This window comes from Anopheles coluzzii, chromosome 3 (assembly GCF_943734685.1).
Source record: "Anopheles coluzzii chromosome 3, AcolN3, whole genome shotgun sequence".
NCBI lineage: Eukaryota > Metazoa > Arthropoda > Insecta > Diptera > Culicidae > Anopheles > Anopheles coluzzii.
The window spans coordinates 48,195,892-48,223,230 of NC_064671.1; the positions used below are offsets into that span (position 1 = coordinate 48,195,892).

At 41.6% G+C, this 27,339-nt stretch overlaps 1 protein-coding gene across 4 annotated transcripts; it reads right to left on the minus strand.

The window, feature by feature from the left end:
• Positions 1-4,182: 4,182 nt before the first annotated feature.
• On the minus strand, positions 4,183-26,722 carry LOC120955644 (arylalkylamine N-acetyltransferase 1-like). Of its 4 annotated transcripts, none has more exons than XM_040376694.2 (5): positions 25,397-26,722; positions 6,565-6,993; positions 6,048-6,227; positions 5,133-5,285; positions 4,183-5,023 (listed from the first exon to the last, which is right to left on the minus strand). In XM_040376694.2, the coding sequence occupies exons 2-5, from the start codon at positions 6,673-6,675 to the stop codon at positions 4,610-4,612; spliced, it is 858 nt and encodes a 285-aa protein (XP_040232628.1). In that variant the 5' UTR covers positions 6,676-6,993; positions 25,397-26,722; the 3' UTR covers positions 4,183-4,609. The 4 variants fall into 4 exon arrangements, with proteins under 4 accessions (XP_040232628.1, XP_040232629.1, XP_040232630.1 ...); XM_040376695.2 differs by lacking the exon at positions 25,397-26,722 and adding an exon at positions 8,730-9,090; XM_040376696.2 differs by lacking the exon at positions 6,565-6,993 and having other exon boundaries at positions 25,397-26,720.
• Between the last annotated feature and the right edge of the window lie 617 nt (positions 26,723-27,339).

The following is a 27,339-nucleotide window of genomic DNA, read 5'->3' on the forward strand; positions in this document are numbered from 1 at the left end:
TTGGAAATATTGACTCAAACACTTGCTGAGAAAAGAGCTTTTAGTCAATTTTCAATAAAATGATCGAGCTGGTGGATAAAAGAAGCTATCTAGTAGTGGCTTTTCTTATAAAATAGAAAAGATTATTCTTTTTTGCATATTAGACTCGATTAGAATACATTAAAATATTTACATTGAATTATTTAATAGTAATGTAACACATTATTCAGACTTACATTTGCATCTATTAAATTCTTAAATATTAATTCTCTCGGGAATAGAAAAATCCTTAGCTTAATTCATAAATGTCCAATAATATTATTTCTTTGAAGGTTTCAGTGATTTTATGGACCCTTTCAGACATGAATATCCACGTGAGAAAGGTGGCCCACGATGACTTTCTCTCCCTCTTGTTGGCCTGCTCACGATAGAGCACGTCGATGTGACATGGCCCGGTCAACAATCATTCTCCAGGATGCTCAGTCCCTGGCAGCAGCTTCCCGCCCATGCAGACACCCGATCTCCGACAGATCTCGCTTCACCTGATCCAGCCATCGAGTTCGCTGTGCTCCCCTGCGCCTTATGCCGAACTGGGGATCGCTATCGAACACCTTCTTGGTGGGGCATGAGTCCGGCATCCTCATGACATGCCCCAGCCATCGTATTCACTATGACTTTGTAGACCTTAAATCAAAACATCATATAGCCTGATTTTATATTAGCATGGTGCAGGAATTTGATATATTTAGTTAGTATTTTAGTACCATCAAAAGGACAGTTAAACGTTCACCCTTTAACTAAAGGCTAAAGTCAATATGATCAAAATGGACTCCGGTCAACTCCGGTCAACGAACAGAAGAGCTTTAAGAACACTGGACTATACCATGGGAACCCGATTCTGAATACTTCAGCAGTAGACCGCCACCGCAAAACACTAAATAAGTAAGTAAAGAATTGCAAACATGCTGTTGAATTTATTCAATTTACATGATTGGAAAATCTTTCATTTTAATACTTCATTCATTCGTTAAGATTAAATAACATTGTTATAAATTATAAATTATTGATAAATTATTGTTCCCTGCTTGATCGATAACGTATGGGCAGATGAAATCGTGAATCGGTTTCAAGCAAGTGAATAAGTATATCCTACTATATTTAGACCTTTCATTTTTAAACTTTAACGATTTTTTCTCAGAATAGATTTGTTTTTTATTAATTTTGAAGAATTTTATATCATGTATTTAACGAAATATATTTCCTTTTCATAAAGTAAATTATATTTTTTCATTACCTTTGTCTCTACGGTTAACTTTTGTGTGTGTCCTTAACACGGAGAGTAAAATGTTTTCATATTTAAACTTAAATAACACATACGAACATAAGTCTTAATCATTTTCGCGAAGAAAGTGAAACGCGACTTTCTTTATCTTTTTTTGTATTCATGTTTACATACACAAATAATTATACAACATCGCTGTTGTAACAATATAATTATTTGAAATTGAAAAAAAAACTCATGTCCTAACAAACGGATCATATACAAAAAAGCAAAATTTTAAAATCTTCTTACTGTTCTGAATCTGAATCTATGTTACTATTTACTCCATAGTGTTGAAAAGTTATAAAATGTGTCAATAAAAGTCAATTAATTCGGCCCGGTCTGGTGATACAATCGTCAACTCTCACGACTTAACAACATGCCGAATGGACCTGGCCCCCATACGTAGGACTGACCAGTCTGCTTTGGTTAATAGTCAATAGTTTAGTTACTGACAAAAGCAGAAGATTAAAATTATTTGTTAGTTAATCTTCATCGGGTTATACGGCCTAATTAAGATGCGTTTTAGTACAAAATTACACAGCAAAATTAAGGGTTTTATCACAGTTCATTGCGGCAATGGCAGAAGCCCAAGACGTTCTTTGAAGCACTGGGTTATTAAATATATTATTAAAATTAATATTTCAATCAAAATAATCCCAAAAAGTGTTGAATACCAGCCGACATGCCGAACATCAGGCCGGACCGACAGGCGCTGGATCGGGGCTGAACAACCTGTAGAGTCTCTCTAAGTGGTTGGGATAGTGCGAAGATATCTATGCGATGGCTCGATAGAGCCATTTAGCAGGCCAACGATAAAAGAGCACTGTGCATTGGGTCTTCTAACCGAAAGAGACGCAAGGGCTATTATACGGCACTGAGCAGCACACGAAGGAAGGTTATTGCGATCCTGCCAGGGAAGTAGTCATAGGGCATATCGCTGGGGAGCTTTCGATGAATCGCTTCAAGTCGAACATTTGAAGAAGCTTTAGTTGAGCCTCAGACTACGCACGAATATTTCAAGACCGAGCGAACGATACTACTGTGGACAGTGTTAATGCACATAGGATCGAGACATTCTTTAGTTTTACGAATAGCCAGGCCAAGTCGTTCGTTTCTTCTAGCTACAACGTAATCGATGTGCTGTTTAAAATTCAAATTGGAGTCTAAAAGAACGTCCAGGTCTGTAGTATAATTTAATCGATTAACCGCGGCACCGTCTATGAATTGGGATGTGAGCTCCTGCATTGACAAAATCACAAACAGAAGCATTTCTTAATGCAGATAGTCAGGTCGTTGCGTTTGCACTAGTGATGGGTACAGTTGGCGAAATCCGGAGTCGACTCCAATCCGACTCCGTTTAATTCGGAATCGACTCCGCAAGGTACGTCCACCCCGCATTATCTGGAGTCGTTCGGAATCGTCCAGAATCGCGCGGAGTCATTCGAAATCGTCCGGGGTCGTTCGGAGTCGTTCGGAGTCGTTCGGAGTCGTTCGGAGTCGGAGTCGTCAGGAATCGTTCGGAGTCGTCTGGAGTCGTCTGCATTCATCCGGAATCGGCTACAGACAGCGTCATCCGGAGTCGTCTGGAGTCGGCCGAAGTCGTCCTTTGAAACAAAGGCCTGTACAACAAGTGCTCGCGCAAAGTGAAAGACAAAAAACACAACGAAAGGAAATGTCTGATCACAATCACAAAGGCTCTTGTTGACTCCGACCAACTCCGATTCCGGTCAACTCCGTATGACTCCGAACGACTCCGAACGACTCCGAACGACTCTGAACGACTCCGAACGACTCCGAAAGACTCCGAATGACTCCGAATGACTCCGAATGACTTCGACTCAGGACGACTCCGGACGACTCCGAACGACTCCGAACGACTCCGAATGACTCCGACGACTCCGGACGACTCCGGACGACTCTGAACGACTCCGAATGACTCCGGACGACTCCGGGCGACTCCGACACTGGGCGACTCCGACTCTGGGCGACTCCGACTCCAGGCGGATCTAGTTGTTCCATTTTGCCGAAGTTGGAAGCAGACTAACAATAGTCGGAGTCGGATCGGAGTCGTGGGTGCGCTCCAGAAGGCACATCACTAGTTTGCACCACGTGCATAAAGGTATTGAGACAGTCTTGCAGCAACATGCAGTCATCTGTGTTGTGTATAGGCGTGAACATTTTTGCGTCGTCGGCATCTTTTTTCTCATCCAATTATTTTGTTTTTTAAATATAAAAATCTAACAATATAAACACTGAAGTGATTTTTTATCAACTATTTAAACTATACCTTGTTAAAACATGTCCGAAAAGCTAGAATTTCGCAACATTGGAACCTGCATTATGAAATGAAACGCACTGACTGATAATTTTTCCAATCCATTTTATTTGCACATTTTGAAAGAACGCTCCGTAGCTGTTGCACGAATTGCGAACAAAAGATACAGCAAATTAAATATGAACAATAAATTCGGTGCTGAAATTCATTCAAGTTGTTTTTTGGTAGCGCAAATTTAATCAATGCAAACGTTCATAAACGCATCTCAACCATAAAACCAAAACGGCTCCGAGTCGGTCGCGCCGAAAACTGTGTCCATTCACCTAATATTTTACGGACACGCGTCGACATGCCCCATTGAGAATTGCATATCTACACGTCGTTTTGCGATTCTTTCCGACTCTTCGATGAAAAAAAAACAGACAACCAATACAATGGTTTTGTCTGAATTTTCTTACTGATGTCTTTAATACATTTTAATGAATCTCTTCTTGCTTCTGTTTTACGCAAACAGTAATTATACGCAACTGGCAACAGGCAACACTAACAACAACACTAGAGGTACTATTTCGGACTCACCGCAACACGATCAAGTCTGTGTGCGTTTACTACGTATAAATTATTATTTATTATCTGATTACCAATTACATATATTTATGCGCAACACTGTTGCAATTATCGCATCATCACCTTAGAGGATTGCACCCAACTTATGTTAATGTCCACCGTGACGATCAAATGCAGCACACTTAAAAAAGAAGCATTATCACAAGTTGGCATATCTATGCAACTATGACTTCTTGTTGTTAACATTACCCCACCCCAAAGGAATCAAATGCTGTGTGTGTGTGTCCTTTTTCTGTTAAATAGTAATTGACATGGCGCGATTGCGGCAGTTGAGTGAATAAAATCCGGTTCTATTACTCCATGCCAAACAGCGATGTCCTAGTGGGTCGATTTTGTGTATTGTTGTTTTCATGTACGAGCTGGACAACGGTGAAACAACTTCCCTTTACGTTCATTGATCCGAGCTACTGGTCTAAGCGTTTGGTGAGGATTCGCAGCGCTACGTGCGGCTTCTCGGGATCGAACACCTGCTCACCGTTCACCAGATAGTCGGCGTACGGCAAGCGGTACACCTCGTTAAAGTCCATCTTCTCCATGACGCGGGCGGAGAAGTGGCTGCTGCACAGCACGTGTATCAGCTTGATGCCGTTCCGCGATGCGTAGTCGAGCGTGCGGTCAGTTAGCATACCGGCAATGCCCATGCCACGGTAGTTCGTATCGACCGAAATGATTTTGCAGTCCAAAAATCGATCAATGTCCGGGTACAGCTCGAAGATGTCGAACTGCTCGTCCACATGGTCCATCAGGGCCATGATTTTCCTAAACTTTGGATGCGCACAGTTATCAGCCAGCTTGGCCGGAGGTTCATCGCCGGGTTGCTGCAAATAGAAAGAAGGTAAATCAAAACGGGGAACGCAAAATTGGGCTTGTAGTTTGCCGTTAGCCAGCAAGAAGCCGAAAGTGTCTGTACGAAGATAAATCACCTACCGGTTTCATGATGGTTCCGTTCAGGATTACACCCACAATTTCGCCCCGTGAGTTGACGGCCTTGTAAGAGGAGTGTTCGCCCAGGCTTTTGGTACAGTACTTTTCCAGCTCCTTACATTCGCCGAGCTGAACGTACGTGTTGAGCGGTTCATCCTGGAAAGAAAAGCAGAGCCACCGGTAAGGGCAAGGACACTCGAATATGCTAAACCCACAAGAATATCCTGACTGCTAGGCGCTACAGCTGACGGACTAGAGGAGGTGGTGGAGATACTGGTGGAGATACTGTTTCCGTGCGAAATTGGGGAACCAAGAAGAGGGAGACTGGAGACCCTCAAAGATGCATAAATTGAATTCTTTTCATATTTTATTCATCCCATTACCATGATGATGCATTATTCATGGTCATAGACCGATTCGTGATCCCCGTTACCTGGGCCTAAGATAATATGAACGGAAAATTTGCAAATCCACAGCAAAATGGCGTACATCGTAGTGTAGCGGTTAGAATACGTTAAACCAACGCACAGTTCTTGGGATACAGGGGGCAAAGGGGTTTTGATATGAGCTGCATACACTTATTTGTATTATAGGTAAGCTTAGTATGAGGTTTAGTCAACCGCGCGATCTAATACAAGAAACTTGCAAAACACAGGGCGTGGTTCGATTCCCATCCGGACTGGTCGTCCATATTTACTTTCCTACTATTGGTTTAAAAAAAGTCAAAAATGCAAATCCTTTCAAAAACTTTGGCCTTTTAAAATCAATAACGGTTTGTTTTACCAATTGAAAAAAAAAGTAATTGTAAACTCTATTTGCACACAAACACAAACCAGTGGTTTAAATGTGGTTTAAACACTTGAAATTGTGCAAACATTAATTTGGCCTTTTTTTCGTTCTAGCAAATGGGACACTTACCTTAAAGAAAAATCGTTTCAGCAGATCCAGCACCGGTTCGGTGTCTTCCTCCGTGATAACCGAAATCGATAGCTCCCTGTCGATCTCGCTCAGCTTCGCATCCACCGCATTAGCCGTTCCATCGCAGATGGTCGGTGCCTTCGAAGCCATGCGGTTGCTCCTGGTCAGTAAATTCGACAGCTAAAATAAGGAATGGCAACGCAAAAACACGATGTAAATTAATGCGGGAAACAAAACCGACGGTACGGAGGTACAGAATTTCATTCCGGCCTAGAATGGTGCAGCTCCGCAACCGACCAGCCGCGGAACATGAACACCGTTTTGCATCGTAACCCGTAAGCGCACCACAAAGAGCTGGTGAAACGATTTTGCCAACTATGCAAACATTTGTTGAAAGGTGTTATTGTTGCTGCATGTATCGTCAACGGTTGGTTTGTGTGTGTGTATGTTTGTTGGTTGTGGCGGCGGGGTTGCAAAGAGCGGGTGATTTTGCAGTGAAATAATAAATAATACTTGCCATCAGACATGTTTCATCCAGCATGTGAGGATCATGATGGGTGGATGAAACGGTCATGCCGTTGAGCGCCGATGGTAGATGCTCGACGTGATTTTGAATCTCAACCTTCATTTTGGCCGGATGTGATTGGATGCGTTTGTGGAGGGTTTTTTGTTTTTACAGCACGCGATATGCGAGCAGATGTGTGAATTGGGGATGGGAGGGCTCGAATTCGAATTTCGCTTGTGCAATGGCGATCGGAGTCGGACGACGTTGATGCAAATAAAGCGATCGCGATAATATGCTGCAGATATGCGATGTAATGTATGTAACAGCAGCTCAAGAGGGTGATTATTATCGGTACAAACTATAACGGAAAGCTCAAATGCTCATGCAGGATATCGAACGGGTCAGGTGGTGTAGATGTTTATTCTAAATGAACGAATTTACCTGTAATGAAATGAAGCAAAACAAAACAAAGGAAGGGAAAACGAAAAACATAAGTTAAAGAAATTTAGAAAATTAGTAACAAATGAGTGGCCCAGGAAAAAAATGAGTAATAAAAATAATGTAACGTAATTGATCATAATGGATCGTGTAAGATTCGAAATGTTCAAACAACTTTTTTTAAAAGGTAAACATAGCCTAAATCGTTCACATCAATTTTAGACTAGAGGTGTGCCTAAAGAATCACAACCATACGGTTCGTTAAGTTCATTCAAAAGAAAGAACGTCCTTGGTGCATCTAATAACGTAAATCAATACTTTATAAATCATAATGTACTGAGTTGTTCATAAAAAGAACGTCCTATCCGTCGAAATAAAGAACGTCCTAGTAAGCCAGGTTGTTTATTTCCTCCATTACAAATATGATCGTGAACCGCATGACCAGGACGTTCACAAAAAGCGTCCTATCCGTCGAAATAAAGAACGTCCTATAGTAAGTTTTACATCTATATGAAATACAGAAATTTCCAAGCCACATCAATCTGGTATTGTTGAAAATTATGTGCTGAATCTGGAATTTCATTTTGAACCAAATACACCATCTGACGGCTGTTAAAAAACATCTTGGAAGCGGTGAATAATTATGTGCACATTCGAAAGTGACTTGGAAAATCCTGTAAGTAGTACGTTAACGTTCATGAAAATGTACCAAATTGCCCAAAACTAATCGTAGACCCAATACACCGCATGTACACTACATGACCCATACAATACAAATGTTCAAACTATCTATCGTCATAAACCCCTAACTTTTCTTTACAAAAAAATGAAAATTCCTAAAAATGTTCAAGTTTTATCTCAATGAAACAAAAACTGAGTATTTTATTGAAAAAAAGTATTGCACTTTGTTTTTGTTTTGTTATTTTAGTACATAAATTACAAAATTATTTAAAAAAAATGAAAAAAAAAATGAAAACTAATTTTTAAGCATTTCCAATGAATCATTTTGTAAAAAAAATTTTTTGTAAATTTATTTTGCGTTTTAGCTACCAACACATAATAAATTGAATGGGTCTGAAATTAACTAAAACATACGATTGGATCGATTACTAAAACGATTTGATGATGCACTAAAAGCATGTGGAATAAAACCTTCAATTCCTTACGAAATATAAATATAATATATTTAAAATGCACACTACCAAATTCTTATCTCACTGTATTTCAATAGAATCCCTATTTGAATTTGAATATCGAATAGTCCGCTGTACTACGTGTTTTTTTTTTTTAGATCTTTAATCAACTGCTCATCCGATGGAGCTTCTCAGTGATGCATAACAATTTGCGCACATGCAGTTACATCGTAAAATCAATGCATCGAAGTGTAACCGTCCCGAAACGTATTCTAAGTGCAAACGTTGCCCACTGAGCTCGGTGCTATTTAAATGCGAGAAGGTATTGTTTAGGGCAGGAAATTACAATGGGCGCACTGTTACACCTGTTTGTAAGAGGGGAACACGCCCGTATTCGAACGACGCTCAAGCTCACGTGTTTTCTTGCGATTGAGCTCATTAATATGCAAAGAAACAACGAAAAAGAAAAGTAAAATAATAGAACAGTGTCATCTAACGACGGTAATAACCGGTAATAGCGGGTCGCACTCTAGAAACACTAAACGGAATATACAACAACAGCAAACCAATTTCGCAAAAACCGTCGCACCCATCCCGATTACGTACACATGCCACAGGGTCACGAACGAACAAAATGCACACGTGTTTTGCTTATGTATTTTTTGTTTTTCTGCACACAATCTTCCAGATTAGCCAATCTGTTCGCCGTCGCCGGATGATGGGGCCGGTTAGCTCGAACAGAATTTGCTGTATGACACTTGGCGGGGCACCCGAAGCCCAACTGTTTCACACTTTAAGTTTTCGAAAGAATCGCGGAACCGTTTCCGTTCGCACACGCGACTACAGCACTAAGAACACCAGGACTCGTGTAACTGCCACTCTGGCAAATGCACGTATATTTTTAGTGGAATTTCGCGTGCGCCTTCGAAAAACACAGTGAACACCGCAGGGACAACAGATGCAATGAGCTTTCATTAGAAACGGGCTCGTATATATACTGCACCACCGTTCTGCCGTGCTTCTAGCCGCGAAAGCTTCTAGCACACGCGACTAGCTCGCTAGTCAGGCGGCAGCGCGCGTTCGCACACATGCGCTACGTGCGCGATGTGAATGTGTGCGCCGCCGGGCTGGGTTCCCCTTGTTCTGATTGTGTGCGATAGTGTACGGACAGACAATCGGTTTTAGCTGGTGGGGTGTGCAGCAGCATCCGGCAAAGGGGCGCGGTGGGAGGTCGGGAGGGACTCGTGCGGGATTTTGTCCGCTACACCTAGGATGCATTGAGATAAAACAATATGCAACCTTCCTTCCGTTTTGCTCGCCGTTCTTACAGACAGGCAGCTAAGAAGGGCGGCTTTCCTGTTCTAGAATGGGTACAGTGCTTGTGCAAAGTTGTACAACAGTGGAAGAAATTGATAGAAAATAAGAATTTGGGCTTGTGTTAAAGAATAGTGTGGAACATAAAATGTTTTTTTTAAATTAGTAAGGACTTTACGCCTTTTCTTTAGTGACACTTTTTTTAATTTAATTGTACTAATTAAATTAAAATTATCCTAATAAAAATATAACAAACAAAAATTATACAAATTATTAATTAATAATTACCCTATCCTATTAATATTATCCTTAACAAAAATAATTAAAAGGATTCAAACAATAAATTATTATTGCAATAAATATTACCAAAAATAAGAAATATATACATGTATTCCCCGATATACGCTATTAATGCGGATATCGTTAATAGCGTATCTCGAATATTAGTGTAAGGCGAATTTCGAAGTTTTCAGTAAAATTATACCTAAATTTTCGTATAATTTTGCTTCAAATAGTAGGTTTTTGCTACTAAGTTATTTGATGTGATTTCAAATGATAATTACAATTTTGTACCTTTCAAAATAGTCGACAAAAAGGGAAATTTGTTTGGTTTTTGACATTTAATGTAATCAGTATAATTAGTTAAAACAACAAATTAAATTATTAAATTAAATTAAATCATATTTAGTCAAATTAAGAAAAAAAAAGTATAACGAAATCACGGCTACCGCGTACAGCGTACATCGGGGAATACCTGTAATTTTGCAAGAAAAAATAAAAAAGTTTTTTGATCTTAAATAATAAAGTAATATTATAATCTGGCCGGTCTCGTGGTACAGTCGTCAACTCGTACAACGTAACAACATGCCCGTCATGGGTTCAATTCTGCTATGGTAACAATAAGTCACTGAAAGCCAAGCTCACTTCACTAGTGGGTACTTGGCAGGCCTTGACCGACAACGGTTGTTGTGCCAAAGAAGAAGAAAAATATAATAATATTGTTGAATACGACCTTTCAACAGTTTTAATGACACTTAAAACACTTTAATCCAAAATTATATTCAAGTCAACATGTATGTTTGGTTAAATACTAGCATCAAAAGATAATAAATTAAACAATAAATAAAGCATGTGTGAAACAAGAAACATGAACAAATCCACCCCATAAAGTAATGTGCTGCGCGTGTGCCAACAACTTTTATTGCACACTGTAAAATAAGAACGAGAACGGTTTTTGTTTTTGTCAAGCCTCAAAAAAGCCTGTTCTCCCTTTCTTTTTCCTTGTTCTTACGTTCCCACCGCAATGCCAATCACTTTGCTTCGTCCATGTTTGCACTTTTATTCCTTCGCAAGATATCGGGCAAAGCATACATATGAAGCCAATAATACTTTCCGGTGTCTGCAGCCTCGCCATATTCCTTGCTCTAATTTTCAAAACGAAGCATAACGTACGACTAGTTTGTTTTGTGTTTTGTGGCCAGGAAGATGGATGCCTATGCGGAGGGTAAAGAGAATACCGAGCAAGGTTCGTGAATGTTTCAAGAATATCATATTACCTGTACTGGTTTTAGACTACAACGATTGTATGCTATACATTGTACACAGTTTATGCGGCAAAATCTGCACATTACAGCACACAAAGTTTTAGAAACTATGAAACGCACATCGCACCCATTAAGTGCAACATGTACACATCATTGTGTTAAATGTAACAGCTCAAAGCAGATTAAATTATCCTTACTCTAAAGCATGGTTTTACAGCAAAGAGAAACAAGCACAATGAACACCAGCAAGGTGTAAGCGTACACCGACACACGGTGGTAATTAATTCGTTCCGATACGATAAACATTCGATATGAAGCGTTTAAAGTGGAAGTGTCCGAAATCTGCCTGGTTGTTCCATGCGACTCCAGCGATCGAAAGATAAGCGCGAGAAGAGTAATTCAAGGTACTTCCGCCCATGTCTCATGTTTCCCTCGCCCGAGTAAAACCATGACATTGACAGACCATCCGATGTGGTTGTTTTATGTAGAAACTCTAAAAAATCCTGTCCCACGACGGTAAGCTATTTTTAAAACCGCAACAAAGCCTTGAACGAACGAACCTACCAGTGCACTTCTGGCACTCCCGGGCGTATCCCCTGCGTACGGTCAACACGAACCGGGCAGGGAAGCAGGGCATTCGAGTTGCACTTTGTTTTTATTTATGCTCCAGTTACTACTATTAAACTCCACTGTTTGACTTTCTCTTGCTTACCTCACTGTAATAGTTTTGTGTACGTCAATACAGACGGAGTGTCCTTTCCCTGGGGAGAGGGTGGCGAGTTATCGCGGTTCTTTTAAACTCATAAACGCAGTATGCAACATGTTTCAAACACTGACTGACGGGATGATTTGGGGCGGGTTGAAGGAACGAAAGTAATAACCGATTTCATTGCACCATTTTTTTGTACGCCACCATCCGACAGTGGCCGCTTCCAAATCGTCACTATGTATACTACTCGGTCCACGTTGCGCGATCGCGTGAGCAGAAACCAGAATGGGACACTGGCGAGCAATCTGCATCAGTCAGCCTCAGCTGGTTGATTGATGGTTAGAGAACCGTTGACACGGACAGACAGAACCGAATCATCTCGTCTCGTCAATGTTGTTGGCCATCTGTGGGATTTGACTCGACGGGAGCGGGTTAGCAGGATAGCAAGTTTTCGGGTGTCGCTGCTGCGCTAAAAATACTACATTTCTCTTCTTCTCTCTATCTCTCTCTCACTGTCTGTGAGTTTTCCGCGCAAAAATCGGTTCATCTTCCAGCTGCTATCGGTACCTGGCTATTAATAGTTTTTGTAACGAACGAACAACGACGGAAGGTGCAAACCAGTGGCGCGAATAGCCTGACGCTACCGCAATAGTTATGATTGAGAGAATAAGGACGAAGTACTTTGTTGTTTGTAGTAGCTTTTAGTATGTCCGGGTTTGATTGCCTTTTTGATGCAATGCAATTGCATCGGCTCTAGCGCGTGGGTAGAGGACCGGTAGTGCGCCGGGATGAACTACAGTGGCAAATGTGCAACGATGAATAGTACGATTCAGCTTCATTTAAACCATTCTCTTTATTAATTCCTACTCTGCAGGATAGTCTGCTCGTGATGAGTTTTTGCATTTGCTTTTCATCTTTGCTTTTGCGTTGTTGTTATGAAACCATTCTATTTCAGATTACCCCTTTTCAAATGTATTGGAACTTTATGTTTTTACATTCTATTAGTTTTGTTTTGTTTGTTTAAGATATTCTGAAATCAGTTGTATTTGTATTATAAAAAGCACATCTTTACTTAGTTTTACTTATTAACTTATTACTTGTTATTTTTCTTTACGTATTAACTTTATTAAAGATTCTTAGATGGTTGGATTTTAGATCCGTTTTGAAAAGATGTATTTTAAAAGTTATATGTTTAAATTATGCTGATTATATTGATTTTTATGTTAATAATTTTTGTTAAATGTAATTTTACATTTTTTAAGAAACACTGCAAGCAAACCTTCTTTAAATTAATACAGAAAAAATAAGACTACAAGTTTGGCATCAAATATAAGGATATAATCTACTTGTTTTTTGCATTACAATGTTGTTTATTTGTATTTTAAGTTTTTATTTAGATTCAATACTAATCCAATTTTCACAACGTTTGTATAAAATATTGTTTCAACTTTTGTTAAAAAAGTAACTAAAAATCAATATTTAAAAAAATATGTTTTACATTGTCATTGCATTGTTTCGCGTCTTGTTTCTGAAACTGTAAACTATACGTTAAAACAATACGATCCTTTCCCCTTTTGAATTATTAACCATGTTTATTGCCCCATATGCAACTGACGTGCACCGCCCGCGAACGGTGTCATTGTCCATCGCACCAACGAGTCAGCTGATAGCGAATGAAGGGATAAGTAAACTGAACGCTCAACCTTGTGCGCTAAATAAACGTGCAATGTCGCAGACGGAACAGGTTGGCGGTGACTATTTTTGGATCAAAGGGAAATTCTGCTCCGATTCTTATCCGGGTGCAATACGCACTACGGTAACTGGAATCGGCTGGAGCGACTCAAGTCATGAAAAATCATTTCAACGAATGTCACAAGTCCCACGATTATTCCTGCCCCAAAACCCGCTCACAGTGTAGTGCACTCTTTGTCGTTGTCGCGAGTGCAATAAGGAGCCGAGAAGGTGAGCAAAGTGGAAAAAAAACATGATTGAGCCTAAAATGTAGCTCGTTTAATTAATTTCGTTGCACTCGTCGGCGGCAGCCGGATTGCAATTGTTGATCGCGGCGGCTCTCGCAGTAGAATGGAGCAAACTTTAGATGAATTTATCACTAGATTCGGGCGCATAAATTAGCCTACCTTGGTTGGGATCAGTACGGCCAGACGCCGCTCCAATCCGACCGTATGTCCTTCCGCTGCTGCCGTGTCGCATGTTTGCATGTTGATCTACGTACACCGGTCGTGAGCCACGCGACCACACCATTAGCGTTGCGCGTCGATCCGCTCCCGGTTCGCATTTAATTTATGCATCTCATGCGGTGACGATATGAAAATCGGAAACACTCCCGTAAGCAAGTGTGCTGGATATGGGAGCACTTATTACCATACAGCCATGATCATCGAGCTGCGAGCACCGTGAGCCGCAACACAATGCTGTTTGATAAGAAAGTACGGGCGAGCAAGCGAAACACCTGCTGCGCTTTGTTGCCTGCTGTTCGCTACGCTCACCCCGGTGAACCTGCAAGGGTGCCCCGGGGGTGTTAATTCATTACCACCAGTGGCTTAGTGCGGCTAATGGGATTAAATGTTTGCGTATCCAGCCGGACCTAATTTTTATTAGAATTGCACACAAACAAAGCAGATGTAGATTGGTTAATGTTTGTATTTTATCTGCAATTTCTGACCCAATTGTCTCTGTTCAAAATATCTGAACGTAGTATGAATCTTTTTTACTTTTCTTAAGCTCTGTGGTCTTAAGTACTTCTAGCAAATACATCCTCTTCTTTTTAATAACACTTTGAATAGAGAAGAATGTAGATAGCCGCATGAAATTTTGCTAAAATTGCTTCTACACTGACGGACTGGTATAGAGTTTTATCTGGAACACTAATAACACGTATAACCAGACTGGACAGTAAATACTGAATAGTTATTGTATACAGTGGAGTACTCCTTCGCATATCGAGCAGTCTAAATACGCAGAAAAAAACGAGCAATATCATTCGTGTTTGAGGTACATTTTTTAGAGCTGATCTGAAATCAAGATCAAGATCGGGTAAGAATCGTTTAATATAAATCTATTGGCAGGAGGAGATGTTTCGTATCCTTGTGTGATGCATAAGTGTGTGCTACAATGACGAGTGTTATTTGTGCGCTTTTCTGCATCTACTTGTTCATGAAGGCGATAGTTACCCTTACCAATTGCTGGCAGCAGGAGGAGTTTCGTATGACTGCATACATTTATCGAAAAGTTTAAAAAACTGTATTCGTGCTGATTTCTTGATTCGTAAAAAAATGTAACTACATCAAATTTTCTATTGTGATGAAGCTTTCTTATTTTGGAGGAAATGTTGTAGGAAATGTTTAACAGTGAAACAATAAAAGTTAATTTTAACAACCATATTTTCGGGAAATATTAAAAACAAAATAAAAAACGACACCTTATGGAGAAAATGAATCAATACTAATCATAAAAAAATGTGAACTACAAATATCTTTAAAATTATTTATATACCTTTTTTGCATTGAAATATTTTTTTGGATACGTAAATACTTTCTTCTTCTTCTTCTTCTTTGGCTCAACAACCGATGTCGGTCAAGGCCTGCCTGTACCCACTTGTGGGCTTGGCTTTCAGTGACTGATTGATTCCCCCCCATAGCAGGATAGTCAGTCCTACGTATGGCGGCGCGGTCTATTTGGGGATTGAACCCATGACGGGCATGTTGTTAAGTCGTACGAGTTGACGACTGTACTACGGGACCGGCTTAAATACTTTCTAGTTTTTATAAAACTCATGAAAAAATCAAAACATTTATTTATCCATACATTTTAAGTGCATCTAATATGTTCAGTTATTGCTCAATAGTAATGCAACGCAAGTATAACAATTTTAGTACAACCAATTTGTGTACTAAATAACTCGCAAAATAGTCACTCTCGTTTGAAATATATTGAAAAATCAAAATTATCATACCCGCCAGCCAATTCGTCTAGTCTGTCTGATGTGCATTAAAATTCCAGTTAGTACAGTAATTGCCGGTGCTAGAGTAATACATTGTTCTTTAAAACATTCCACTACCCCATCATTTGCTATTCAATTAATAATACACTCAACCGTCGACTTGGAACCGCACCAAAAATCGCGTCACTTGAAACCGCTTCCGCATCTGGGAGGATTACGTAAACGGCGAAGAATTGATTGCCGGCCTTTTTAGCGCGTGCATCGATCATGCTCGCCACCATTGTGCAGGTTATCAGGTTGATACGAAAGGGATTGTCTGTTAAAAAATGTAGGAAGGGGGACTGTCACGACACGGCAACGGTCACGGGTGCCACCACGAAGCGCGTGCAACAGTGTACCGTCCCTTCCGCCCTATTCCATAAACAGATCGGTTGGTGTTTTGCCGAACGGATATTAAATATCCGCCAACGTGCGTTAGATTGAATTAGTTTTTTTCAGATTAACACTGGGCCGTCGTGCTGAGCTGAGCCGTGAAGAGCTGAGCGTGCGAGTGAAACGAACGAATGTACGACGATAGAAAAACAAACCGTCTGCCGTGATAAATATTGGTTACACTCGCAAGCAGAGCCAGCGACACAGTCCCCGGTTTCGGCTTGCCCTGGGCGAAAGGGACCGCGGAACCGCACGTCAGCACCGGCGGGATCCATCTGATACCCATTAAGGTAAAGGTTTATTCTGGCCGTTGTGGACGATTAGATGTATACTTTTTTTTCTTCCTCTGCATAATCCGATCGCTCGCTTGTGGGACGGGCGGGCGGATCGTAGTTTTCCGTGGGAAATAAGCATCGGCCGTACCAGACTTGGCCGCATCAAGCTTGTTAAACGACGCTGCTCGCTGCCTAGCCCGGCAACGCGATTCTCGAGGGGTAGAACAACATTCACGTTTTCTGCTGGGTGAGCTTGAGGTTCGCGACAGGGTGGGCCACAGTTGGCAACATTCGAACCAGGAAATGGCACATGCGTTCTCTCGTGTCCTTTCACACGGCCGTTTGTCTGTGAATGTGTGAGGTTGCATTAAACGAGGGAAAATTTATATATTTATATTTATATTTATATTAGCAATTATTTTGAAATCTATTCAATCGGTTAGTTTTACAGTAATTTCCTTTCAATGACCGATTTGTGACAATTAATTTAATAAACACCTTTAAACAATGTCTCTGCTGACGAATTCGATAGTAAAAATAGATACATATATCGGTTCAAATTTGTTCAAAATCAACAACCGCATCGATTATCATTAAATCTCAATTCATTTATACCAACAGCTCGTGAACTGGCCGTAACAGTGCGTTGTTTTGGTTCACCCCGAGACAACCGCAGGTACCATCACCGACTGACGCTCGCGTTGCATCGGTATGCTGTGGAACGGACCTGTCTGCTTGAGTCGACGGCATGCGGCGAAGAGAATGTCCACTGCGAGCGGGTCGCGAATCGCAAGAACAAAACAAAATCCAACACACCGATTGCGCCCGCGGGTCGCGACGGGCTAAACATTCTTAAGCGTGCGGCCGGCCTGTGCCACGCGCCATAATTTCAAGGAACTCCTTCGAAAAGTTTATCACATCGCCATCATCGCCGAACCGGGTCGAACCGTGCCGGGTCGGGCATTTTTGCATGGTCGCCGCACATATGCCGCTACACGTGCCGCCATAATTAGCCTGATCGTCGAGGACGCAAGGAGCGGCAAATCGAGCAGACAGAGGGTAAGCGTATAACCGGAGTGCGGCTGCGGACTGGGAGACGGGTTTGGCGAACAACTTATTTTTCGATCTGCATCCTCTCCGATCGTACAGCGCGGGGACTGGGGAGATTTAACTTTTCGTACAATTTGAATCCACGCGACAGCCAGAGGAATTAATATGCCAGTTCTTTCCGCTGAAACAAGACAGGAAGTGAATCAACGCTTTCAAAATTTATAATGTGTGACATGTGGCACGCGCCCGCACGCTTGATAGACGCGAGAAACAAACAACAGATCGTCACGGGCAAGTATTTTGAAGTTGCTATTGGAAGTCCAGTATGATTAGCCCGTGCAGGTCGTTAGTATCCGCGCAATCGAGTGGGAACGTACACGAAAGGTGCATAAAAAAATTGCTGTAAAATTCAACCTGTCTCGGTGGCACGCGCCAATGTTGTGTGTCTGTGTGTGTGTGTGGGGGTACACGATAGCATGAGATTGAAATACGACACTGACAAAGTTTTTTGCATTGAAAAAAAGCCTGCTGCTACTGCCGCCTTATTCCCTCCAACGAGCTAACGACAGTTGATCAGCCTAGGGAGTGGGAAGCCCGGGGCAAGGAGCTTTAATGCCCAGGTGGGCGGTAGTGATCGTTTTTTTCTTTCGCTGCGTTAGCTCGCGATTCGAGTTTGACACTCGGTAACAGGCGCGATCGGTACGCGATCGAGCGATCGATTGATCGTGATCAAGTGATTATTTATGAGCAATTAAAGTAATTTTTAATGCCACTTTCCGCTGTTTCCACTTAGCGCGTGCTGGCGGACAGCTGGGTGAACAGTGGTGATAAGCGCTTTTCCGGGCCAAAAGTGGGGTGTAGCGGAAAATTTAATAAAGAATAGATGAACGTCGAGCATACAACTTTTTTAAAGACGTTTATATTATTATAATAAGTGTTTTCCAAAACTTTGTAAACGTTCATAGAAATTATACATTGCAGTGAATCAATACATCTTTTTGTACGCTTTGTAATATTGTGGCCATATGGTAGCTGCTGGGAGGCAATGTGCTTGCAGGTCCAACAATATAGACCCACTAACATTCCGCCCGTTGCATGCCCAATGCTCATAGTTTTGCGAGAAGCGAGTTTGCTATTTAATTACATTTAATTTAGCAATTCCTTTTTGCCGGTCGTGGTGTGGTCGTTTTTTTTCTTCACCCCATTAACTTTTCGTGACATTCGTGATGCGGCGGGGAAAGGGGAGTCTGTCATCACGGCTGTGACCCGATGGTGCTTAAGCATCAATTTCCTGCTTGTTGTTTGAGTTTCCGCACCAGTGTGGTTGAGTGTTTGGATTGTTATCATATCGTTCGTTCAATTGTATTGGAAACATTTTCACTTATCTCCAGCAGTAAGTGTAGCAGTCATGAATAAACACATAAATGTACACTCTCGATCTGCAACAGGGTTTGCCAAGCCACAACAAAGGGTGCGGTTGGTATCTTGCAAAAAATCAAGACATCATCGACGATGCTGGTTTATTTTCACACGCCTGTCTTTTATAATTGTCTTTTTCTCTACGCATCGGTTGCTGTCTCGTTAAATATGATGCGTTTTTCACGTTTTTGCTATATTTATTTTCAGAAAAGTTGTTTGTCAAGTGTAGCTTGCACAAAGCACATCGAATGGTATAGTTTGTGCGAAGGCACGATCTTTCTATACCAACGCTTCTTAATTTAGCACAAATAAAAAAAGGCTTTAGTTTGATTTTCACTTACAATAGGGATATTTAATGCAAATTGAAGCTGTAATTGACGTTCAATTGTTGTATGAAATCATACCGTATGGCAGCTTCCAATATTTTTACTATAATTTACAGGATTCTGTAAATTTGAGCAAAAAAGGAACTTTATTAAATATTTTTTTATACGGTGTTCAAAACTTCATACAAAATGCTGATGTTATATACGCAACACTAAAACAAAAAAAAAATTATTATTATTTTGCTAACCATCAATACAATTTACATTGCTGTAAGCTTCAAGCTCCCGGTGCGTAATAGTTACCATCAGATTGAATTTATAAATTGTGAAGATAATAGGTTAACACAATCATTACCCATTCTCCTGCTTGCCTTGATTGGGACCTCCGGTGCATGGAAAGTCCTTCTATAATAAAACAACAACAAAAACCCTATCGTGGATCGGTGTGATTGTTGCTCGCACACGCCGCATTTTATTTCCGTCAAGCCTTCGCTGCGAGTAGATCCTATCCTATCAATCGCTGAGTCGCGTGCCGTTCCTAGCATTTCCTTGCACAAAAAAGGGGACACATAGAAGTGACATATTTATTTATGTGTCTCAAGTTAGCGATGGATGGATCGCAGAGAGAGAGAAGGCGAGCGGAAACGCTCGCTTGTAACGCGCATCACGACATCACAACGCATGGGGAGCGTTCCCTTTGTAGAGCCACCTGTGCATGGTCGGTGTTTTGGGCTACCAGCCGGATATGCAAGTGTCTCACGGTTGACCAAGCGCCGACTGCACCGCTACAACGCGGCTGTGCTGTTAGGCCGGCGCAGCAGTACAGCTGATATCAGAGCTTGATTTCACGCTGGCTCGTCGTGCGGCCCAAGTGAAGGTAGAAGGTCATGGACTTCGATAATCAGTGCTAGCCGCTGTTTCCCGCGGTATCACGGTTCCCGAGGCGCCAAGCGCTGTATGTCGTGGTAACCATTGGATCGGACCGTGTTTAGAGTAGGGCATCGTTGGCGTCATGTCCATTGGGACAGCTGACGTTATTTATAGCATAATCTACCCACAATCCGTTGCCCTCGTCGCACTGCAGCTATGCTGTGATCTCTAATTCTAATTGTAATTCTAATTAATAGCAGCCGGACGGACGGGGCATCGACAGTTCAAGTGCAGAAGCATGCCACACGGTTTGGTGCCGAGTGTGCGATCATGTATAGGTTCGATCGGTTGGTAGCCTCAATTCCCGGTAGCCTGTATGGCGGCCACTCCCCGTTCATTTAGCGCACCTACCGGAGAGCTAGCACGTGGGATTAGAGCATTCCACTATTGGAAGTCCGATAAATCTTGCTGTCGGTGGAATGCGTACAAAAATATTTATGTAATCTGTATGATAATCAGGGTATCGCATAGCCGATGACAGATCGTTTATCAGATTAAAATTTCCCATGACGAATAACGTCGTGGTTGCGATCGAGATCAGCTCCCGGGAATGAGCACCGTGTAATCGGTGTTGGTTATTCACGACTACGATCTCGCACTTTCAGCAGTTTAATCACTTGCTGTAACATTAATGAAACGTGTGGCTTAGTAGATAATTGATTACTATTTAGATGTGTAGCTGGAACTTGCAATTTATAGGCAGTCAATACTACTTTGTTTCTAATTGAGTGTAAGATATGTTTGCTGCCATTTCTCATTGTTTGTTTGTATTTTTTGACACAATAGCAATAACTAATCGCACGGAACGGCTAATGATATTGCCTTATCGCAGGCGGACTCTGATCGGGGTCAGTAAAGCAGTTTGGTACAGGTATCCGTTTCCAGGTATGATAGTAGGAACCACACGAATTCACCAATCAATCTTGTTATCTACCAGCTGTACGAGAAGGTTCGTTTTGCCTGTTTTTATAATCTTTAAACAATTGCTGCCCTAAGATTGGATGGCTGTGGATGGTCTTAGGGATCGGGAAGGGTGGTACATTTACAGTAGAAATAACGTTATGTGTAGAAATGATTTTACCATCGAATTAAGCACAACCTACATTTAATTGTTGTATAGATCTTGGTGGTTAAATAAAAAGAACCATAAGTAAAATTAATAAATAATTTTTCATACAATATAAAATTCTTCAAATTTCCTAATATTTATCAAGTTTTGGTTGAGCCGGTCTCGTAGTACAGTCGTCAACTCGTACGACTTAACAACATGCCCGTCATGGGTTCGATCCCCAAATAGACCGTGCCGCCATACGTAGGATTGACTATCCTGCTATGGGGGGAAATCAATTAGTCACTGAAAGCCGAAGCCCACTAGTGGTACAGGCAGGCCTTGACCGACAACGGTTAACCAAAACTAGATTCTTAATAACCAAAACTTGATTCTTCTAAGAAGAAGAATCAAGTTTTGGTTATTATTTGATTATGATCATTTACGAATATTATATCAAAATAGTAAATAATATAAATTAATGCTACTACTTTATTAATATATTAAATATCAACAAAATGCAAAATAATTTTCAACACAAGGCAACGGCGCAGAAATCTGGAGTGAATGCTTATAAACAGCCAGACTTACAAACTACGATGATGCCGCCCTGGCACAACATCATTAGACAATCATGTGATTTCCTTTGCAATCATTTTAAATAAGATTCCACCAGGCCAGCAATCTGTAACATAAGGTACAGGCAGCTGTCACACGGCATAAACATAAAAGCGAACGTTGATTTCGTGTATGTAAAGAGCACTCCTTAGCGTTCAGGTCGCTTTGTGAGCCACATCTGCCGAAAGCAGATCGTTACAAAACGTGTGCTTTTAGTATTATCTAGCACCGACACACTCACACATACTTACATAGTGTTGAAGACAAGCAAGGAGGAAAAAGTAAATCACAAAATAAAAAGGAAAAGTCTACCAAAAAAAAAGGGCTAACAGTTCAGCATGGTTGCAACACTTTCCCAACGCGGGCAGGATTGGACTGGGTTATGTACTCAACATTTATCCTCCATCTCTGCCGGTGCGATCGAAGAAAGCACCATGAAAGTGGTAGAATTCCGAACGAAAGCACAGTTTCATCTGGTTGAAGCGAGTATTTCGAGTCGGGTTAGTGGTGCAAGACCGAAAGATGGAAACCGAACGTGTGAATCTGTATTTCTGTTTGACGAATGGTACAAGGGGAACGTGCCGGGGCGAACACTGCCAGGGTGGAAGGTCAAGCCAAATAAAATCAAATAAAACATTAGTCAGCATTCAGAACGTGTCCGGTGGTTTGGGATGTACCAAGCCGTTTGCCTGTGATATACAGTAGATAATTTCCTGCGAGATAAACACCCACCCTGGGTGGAATTGGATTTGAGTGAAAGCAAAAGCCCCAGGCTATAGCGAATCGAGCGAAAGGGGGGCGATGCCGGTTCCGGGTACGAGCGACATAAAGGGAATCGCTTAAGGTGACGGGCGGAGGGACAGTGGGACAGTGCGAATGGAAACGAAAAACGAACGACATAGATTCCGGAACCCGCCGGTTCAGTTCAATCCGATCTCAAACCAATTGAAGCGATTTCTGTACATAGCATCCTGGGTCCTCGGGATTGCTACCGTACGATTACCGAACCCTACGAAGTGGGAAATCTTCTTCCCCCGGTGGTATCTCCCCCCATCATTACCGCGCTTATATAAATAAATGCCGGGTATATAAATATTCTCAGCACCCGCTCCTGACTGTGGCTGACTGACTGGTGGCTGCTTTCGCTATAAAATCGAGGGAAACTCATGTCCCTCCATAAACGGCAATCAGCTAGAAAACGTAGTAAAGTTTGTCCGCTCGTTTTCGTTTCGCTTGCTCCCTTTCCATCCATCTTTTACCAGCACGTCCGCAGTGCGATGTTGTGGGGAAAATGGGCGCGAAAAGTAACTTTTCAAATCTTCTACATCCTCTTCACTGTGGAACGTGCCACACCATCTATCCCAGGACGACATCGTTATGAAAGACCTAGTCTCTCTCTATGTGTGTGTGTGTACTATTTGGCGATGGTAAAGGATTTTCTGTTAAGCTTGCTCATCGCAGTTTGTTTGAATAGAGCGTAACATCTTGCTTATTTGCATGTTTGCATATTGAAATCTGTATTTTCCTTGCGAACAGACAGTTGGTTTCATCGACATGCGACATCGGGCGAGAAATAGCGGATGAAGAACCATCCCACCAGCTGGACGATCAATCTTGTGCCCCAGGTTAGAATGCTTGTAACGTAGGTTCACTAGTATAGTAATAAATCTGAAAACAGCTTTGCCGCATCCGATGTGTGCGAAGGGGTTGGTAGTTTACGAGACCATTACACAGAGATATCCTTTTGCAATAATTACCCGTAACGTACTAAACGTGCATGTGGAACGATGCGCATCGTTTGGAGAATTTATTCAGAAGGTCAGCACGCGATGAGGATAAAAGACGATGAATTGAAATATTAATCACGGAGCTGTGACACAGTAATTAATAACCGAAATTTGCAGCTCTAGTGCTTCATGTCACGAATCACGATGTTTTCATTTTGCTTTACGATCCTTTTGAGTACAGTTACAGTCGTTTAACGATTTCATTTGCAATGATTTTCTAGCCATATTTTGAAAGAACTAAATCGTATAAACATGTGTATAATATGAATAATATTTATTTGGCCAAGTTAAGAACAACATAGAATCAAATCAACACAAAATACTCATTTTTGGGCGCTACAATATGTATGTACGAATATGGTACACTAAAACAATCTTTAAATGTTAGATATAAGAAATTAATGTTGATTTATACACAAGTCTGTTGAATAATTATCAACAATAAGTAGAATAATTGCAATACTAGCTTAATATTATTCTGATTTTACAGATATGCTAAAAATGATACTTGGTTAGTTCTCGCGCTGATAATAGTTAGCTCCCGCACAGCTTGAATTAATCGAAGAAAATCTTATTGCATCAGAATCCTTCTATCCCATGGTATATGATCTATTTAGTGATCGATTGAAAATGAAGGGTTTATTTTTTTAAACCCCAAATTGTTCATCCAAATGTGGCGTTTATACATCGTTCCACATTGAGGATTGAACTCACAATGGGTATTATTAACTTGTGCGAGTTCACGACAGTACCACGATGACAACATCGCTTGTTATAAAAAAAAACTTTAATTCATTTCATAAACATTTTCTCAAACCGTCAAATTTGATTGACAATGAAATTTATAGGGAATGACGAAAGAAGCATGCTTGATGTCACATGTTATTGTAGTAAACGATTCAAATGGCAGGTGAATGAAATTATTCATTTTCCCTGGAACCTTATGATTGTTTTCTATGTGTCGTATAAATGAATAAATGTGAGTGAAATGAATGAAAGAAATATCTCTGTTACACATTATATAACGTTCACTGTTTCTCGATCATTAAATTTGGGACATTTGTGGTGACAGCCACTGTTCAAGCATTGTGTATGATATGTTTGAGAAATCTTCTAGTTTAGTTAAAATTTAACTAAAAACGAAGATTGTTTCGCAAAGTATACGCATTATTGCCTTGGTGTTATGACTATCGCGCTGATACTCTGGAACATTTACAAGATTTTAGCATTTTTCCATTTTTGCAACGATGCTCCTTCCTTCGATTAATCTTCGAAAATAATTAAACCAAATCTAAGTACATCCGGCATATATCAAATACATACAGTCTTCAGCAACAGTTTTGCTGTGTATAGTTTGCTTGATACTTGTAATCTTGAAATTGACTGGAGGTTTAAAGATATTTTTTCGGGAAATATTTATCTTAATCACAATCGCCTGGATGCCGTGTATTTGTGATTAGATCACATACACTCATGCCTTAGTGTCACATACACGCTTCCCATTCCAAATGTCAAATATTCACTACTTACTAATTAGAAGTCGCTTGGAAAACATAATCTAATTAAATGGTATTTACAACAACAAATTAGAAAGCAAATGATATGAATGTAGTTAATGTGCCTGTTTTTGTGTTATTCTTAGTGTGTGTGGTTAATTTAACGACAATTGTGTATATGAACAGAATTCATTTAACGATAAGCAACGCTTGCGGAAACTCCCCCAGCTAGCTGGCACATTGAGCCGTGTTTATATCGCTGCGTAATGAATGACCGTTATCACTACGAAACCACTCTTAACCGCAGGTAACAAGATTGGCATGCTGGTAAACTCAAATAGACCGTTGGACACACTGGACTTACCTAAACAATTAAACGATACTGATGAATATACACCCGACGATTGATTGTTCCTGCGGCGGCTGCGTTCCAGTCGGTCCGACACTCGAACACACACTCTCACCAAACTGACCCGCACTGGAATCACGGTTTCGTCGGAAAACTCTTTAGCACCCGCTAGAGAAAAACGTTCTGTACCGTACGCCGGATGAAAGCTCACTGATACCCGGGTTACACAGTTCTGAGGATGATTCCCGCTCCGTGCTCGAGAAGGAAATTTCACCTATAGTTCAGTCCAACGCCCCCTTAACTTATCCACCCGCACCGTGTGGGCTCCACAAATACGGGACGCTGTGTATGCCTCCGCCCAGGGTACAAGTCCTGCCTTTCTTTCAGCACGGTATCTTATGCGGCCGCACTTGACGAAGCCGAAGTCGTCGTCGTCGTCTTCATCGTCGTTGTCATCGTGGCCAGCGTTGCTCCAGCACTGTGTCGTCGTTTTCTTATCACTCTCGCTTATCTCGCTTCCACTCCGCGCTGGAAGCCACGCTGCATCCGCGCACACTTCTATCCTGTTGGAGGAGTGTGTACTAAAACCGAATTTGTGGCGAGGAAAGATGTATCGGGTTTCTTTCGGAACTGTATCAGAAATGTGCGCTCGGATCACGTTTCGCCTGATTGTGGCGCTGGCTTTGCTACCACGCCATGGGGAGGATAGCTGTGTGGCGGGTGTCTGGTAACGTTGGCACGAGGATTTCGTTGGTCACATTCAGTCCCGAGTTTGTTGCGGTTGTTGCCAAACAACACCCGACCCACCCTCCTCCAGGCACACCGGGAAAGGTGGCGAAATAGGCGTTCGAGCCGAACAGTCTGAGGTTTCCGTTAGATTGATCGACCCGTGAAGATGAGTACGTGCTTCGTTAGTGGGTTTGCTTCAAGTATCCCTTCAGTCGCTTTTGCATATACTTCTACCGCCCTTCTGAAGTAGGGTAGTCTTTTTGTGCTCGGATTGTGTGTACGTATGTGTGTGTGAGTGTGTTTGTTGTAATTTTTCCGTTTTCCTTCTCTTATCCTGCTAGTAAAAGCAAGTCGTCACGATGGGGCGGCGTGTTAAAGGACACAGCTGCTACCTTTCTCGACTCACCCACACGCAATTCAAGCACAAAAAGTGACAAGCCCTGTACACAAAATGAGCAGAGTTGTACTATTCCCGTACACGTTTAGATGCGCCGTCGTCGAACGATAGTCTAGAACTGAGCCGGACCCTGACCCATCGGTCTCTCTGATGGGGACCGACCACTCGTATGGATTTCCAACGGTTCTGTTAACGCGCCAACGAGGCAACTTCCCGGCAACTGCTAAAATAACAACAATCACGACGACAACACAGCGACTGGTTGGGTTAGAAAAATGCTCTCCCTATCTGTGTCAATTTCTTATGCTCCCTCGCGCAGCGCCCCGCCTCCTCCCCGCGTACTGCTAATCCCCGGGCAGCTCCGGCACCGTATCAGCACCCCTCGTGCTGCGGAAAGTCACAGTCACGAACGTGCTACCACCGATATCGGATATATCGACGTACCGTTTAGGGCAACTCCAAATGCTGCACACCACAAATGCGAGCAGCACACCACGGGAAGTGGCATGCGGGAAGGCGTAACGGGGAACGCGGTGGTCCCAAATTAGCATTCTCGTAGCCCATTTTGGTTGGTGCAGGTTGAAGGGGCTTTTTAGAGTTGGGTGGAAAACTATATCCTAAACAAAAATAGGCCAGCGCAAGGAACGGTCGCGTTTCCCTTCCGTGAGCGAACCTGGCGTTATAGTCCTATTTTCAAATAGGCAGGCTGAATGAATCATCCAAGAAAGTGAAAACCACTACACATTGTGGAGTGGATTTGTGCTTTTTTTCTGTGTGTGTGTGGGACTTTTTAAGCTACCAATGTAGAATTGGGGAAGCCACATGAAGTTCG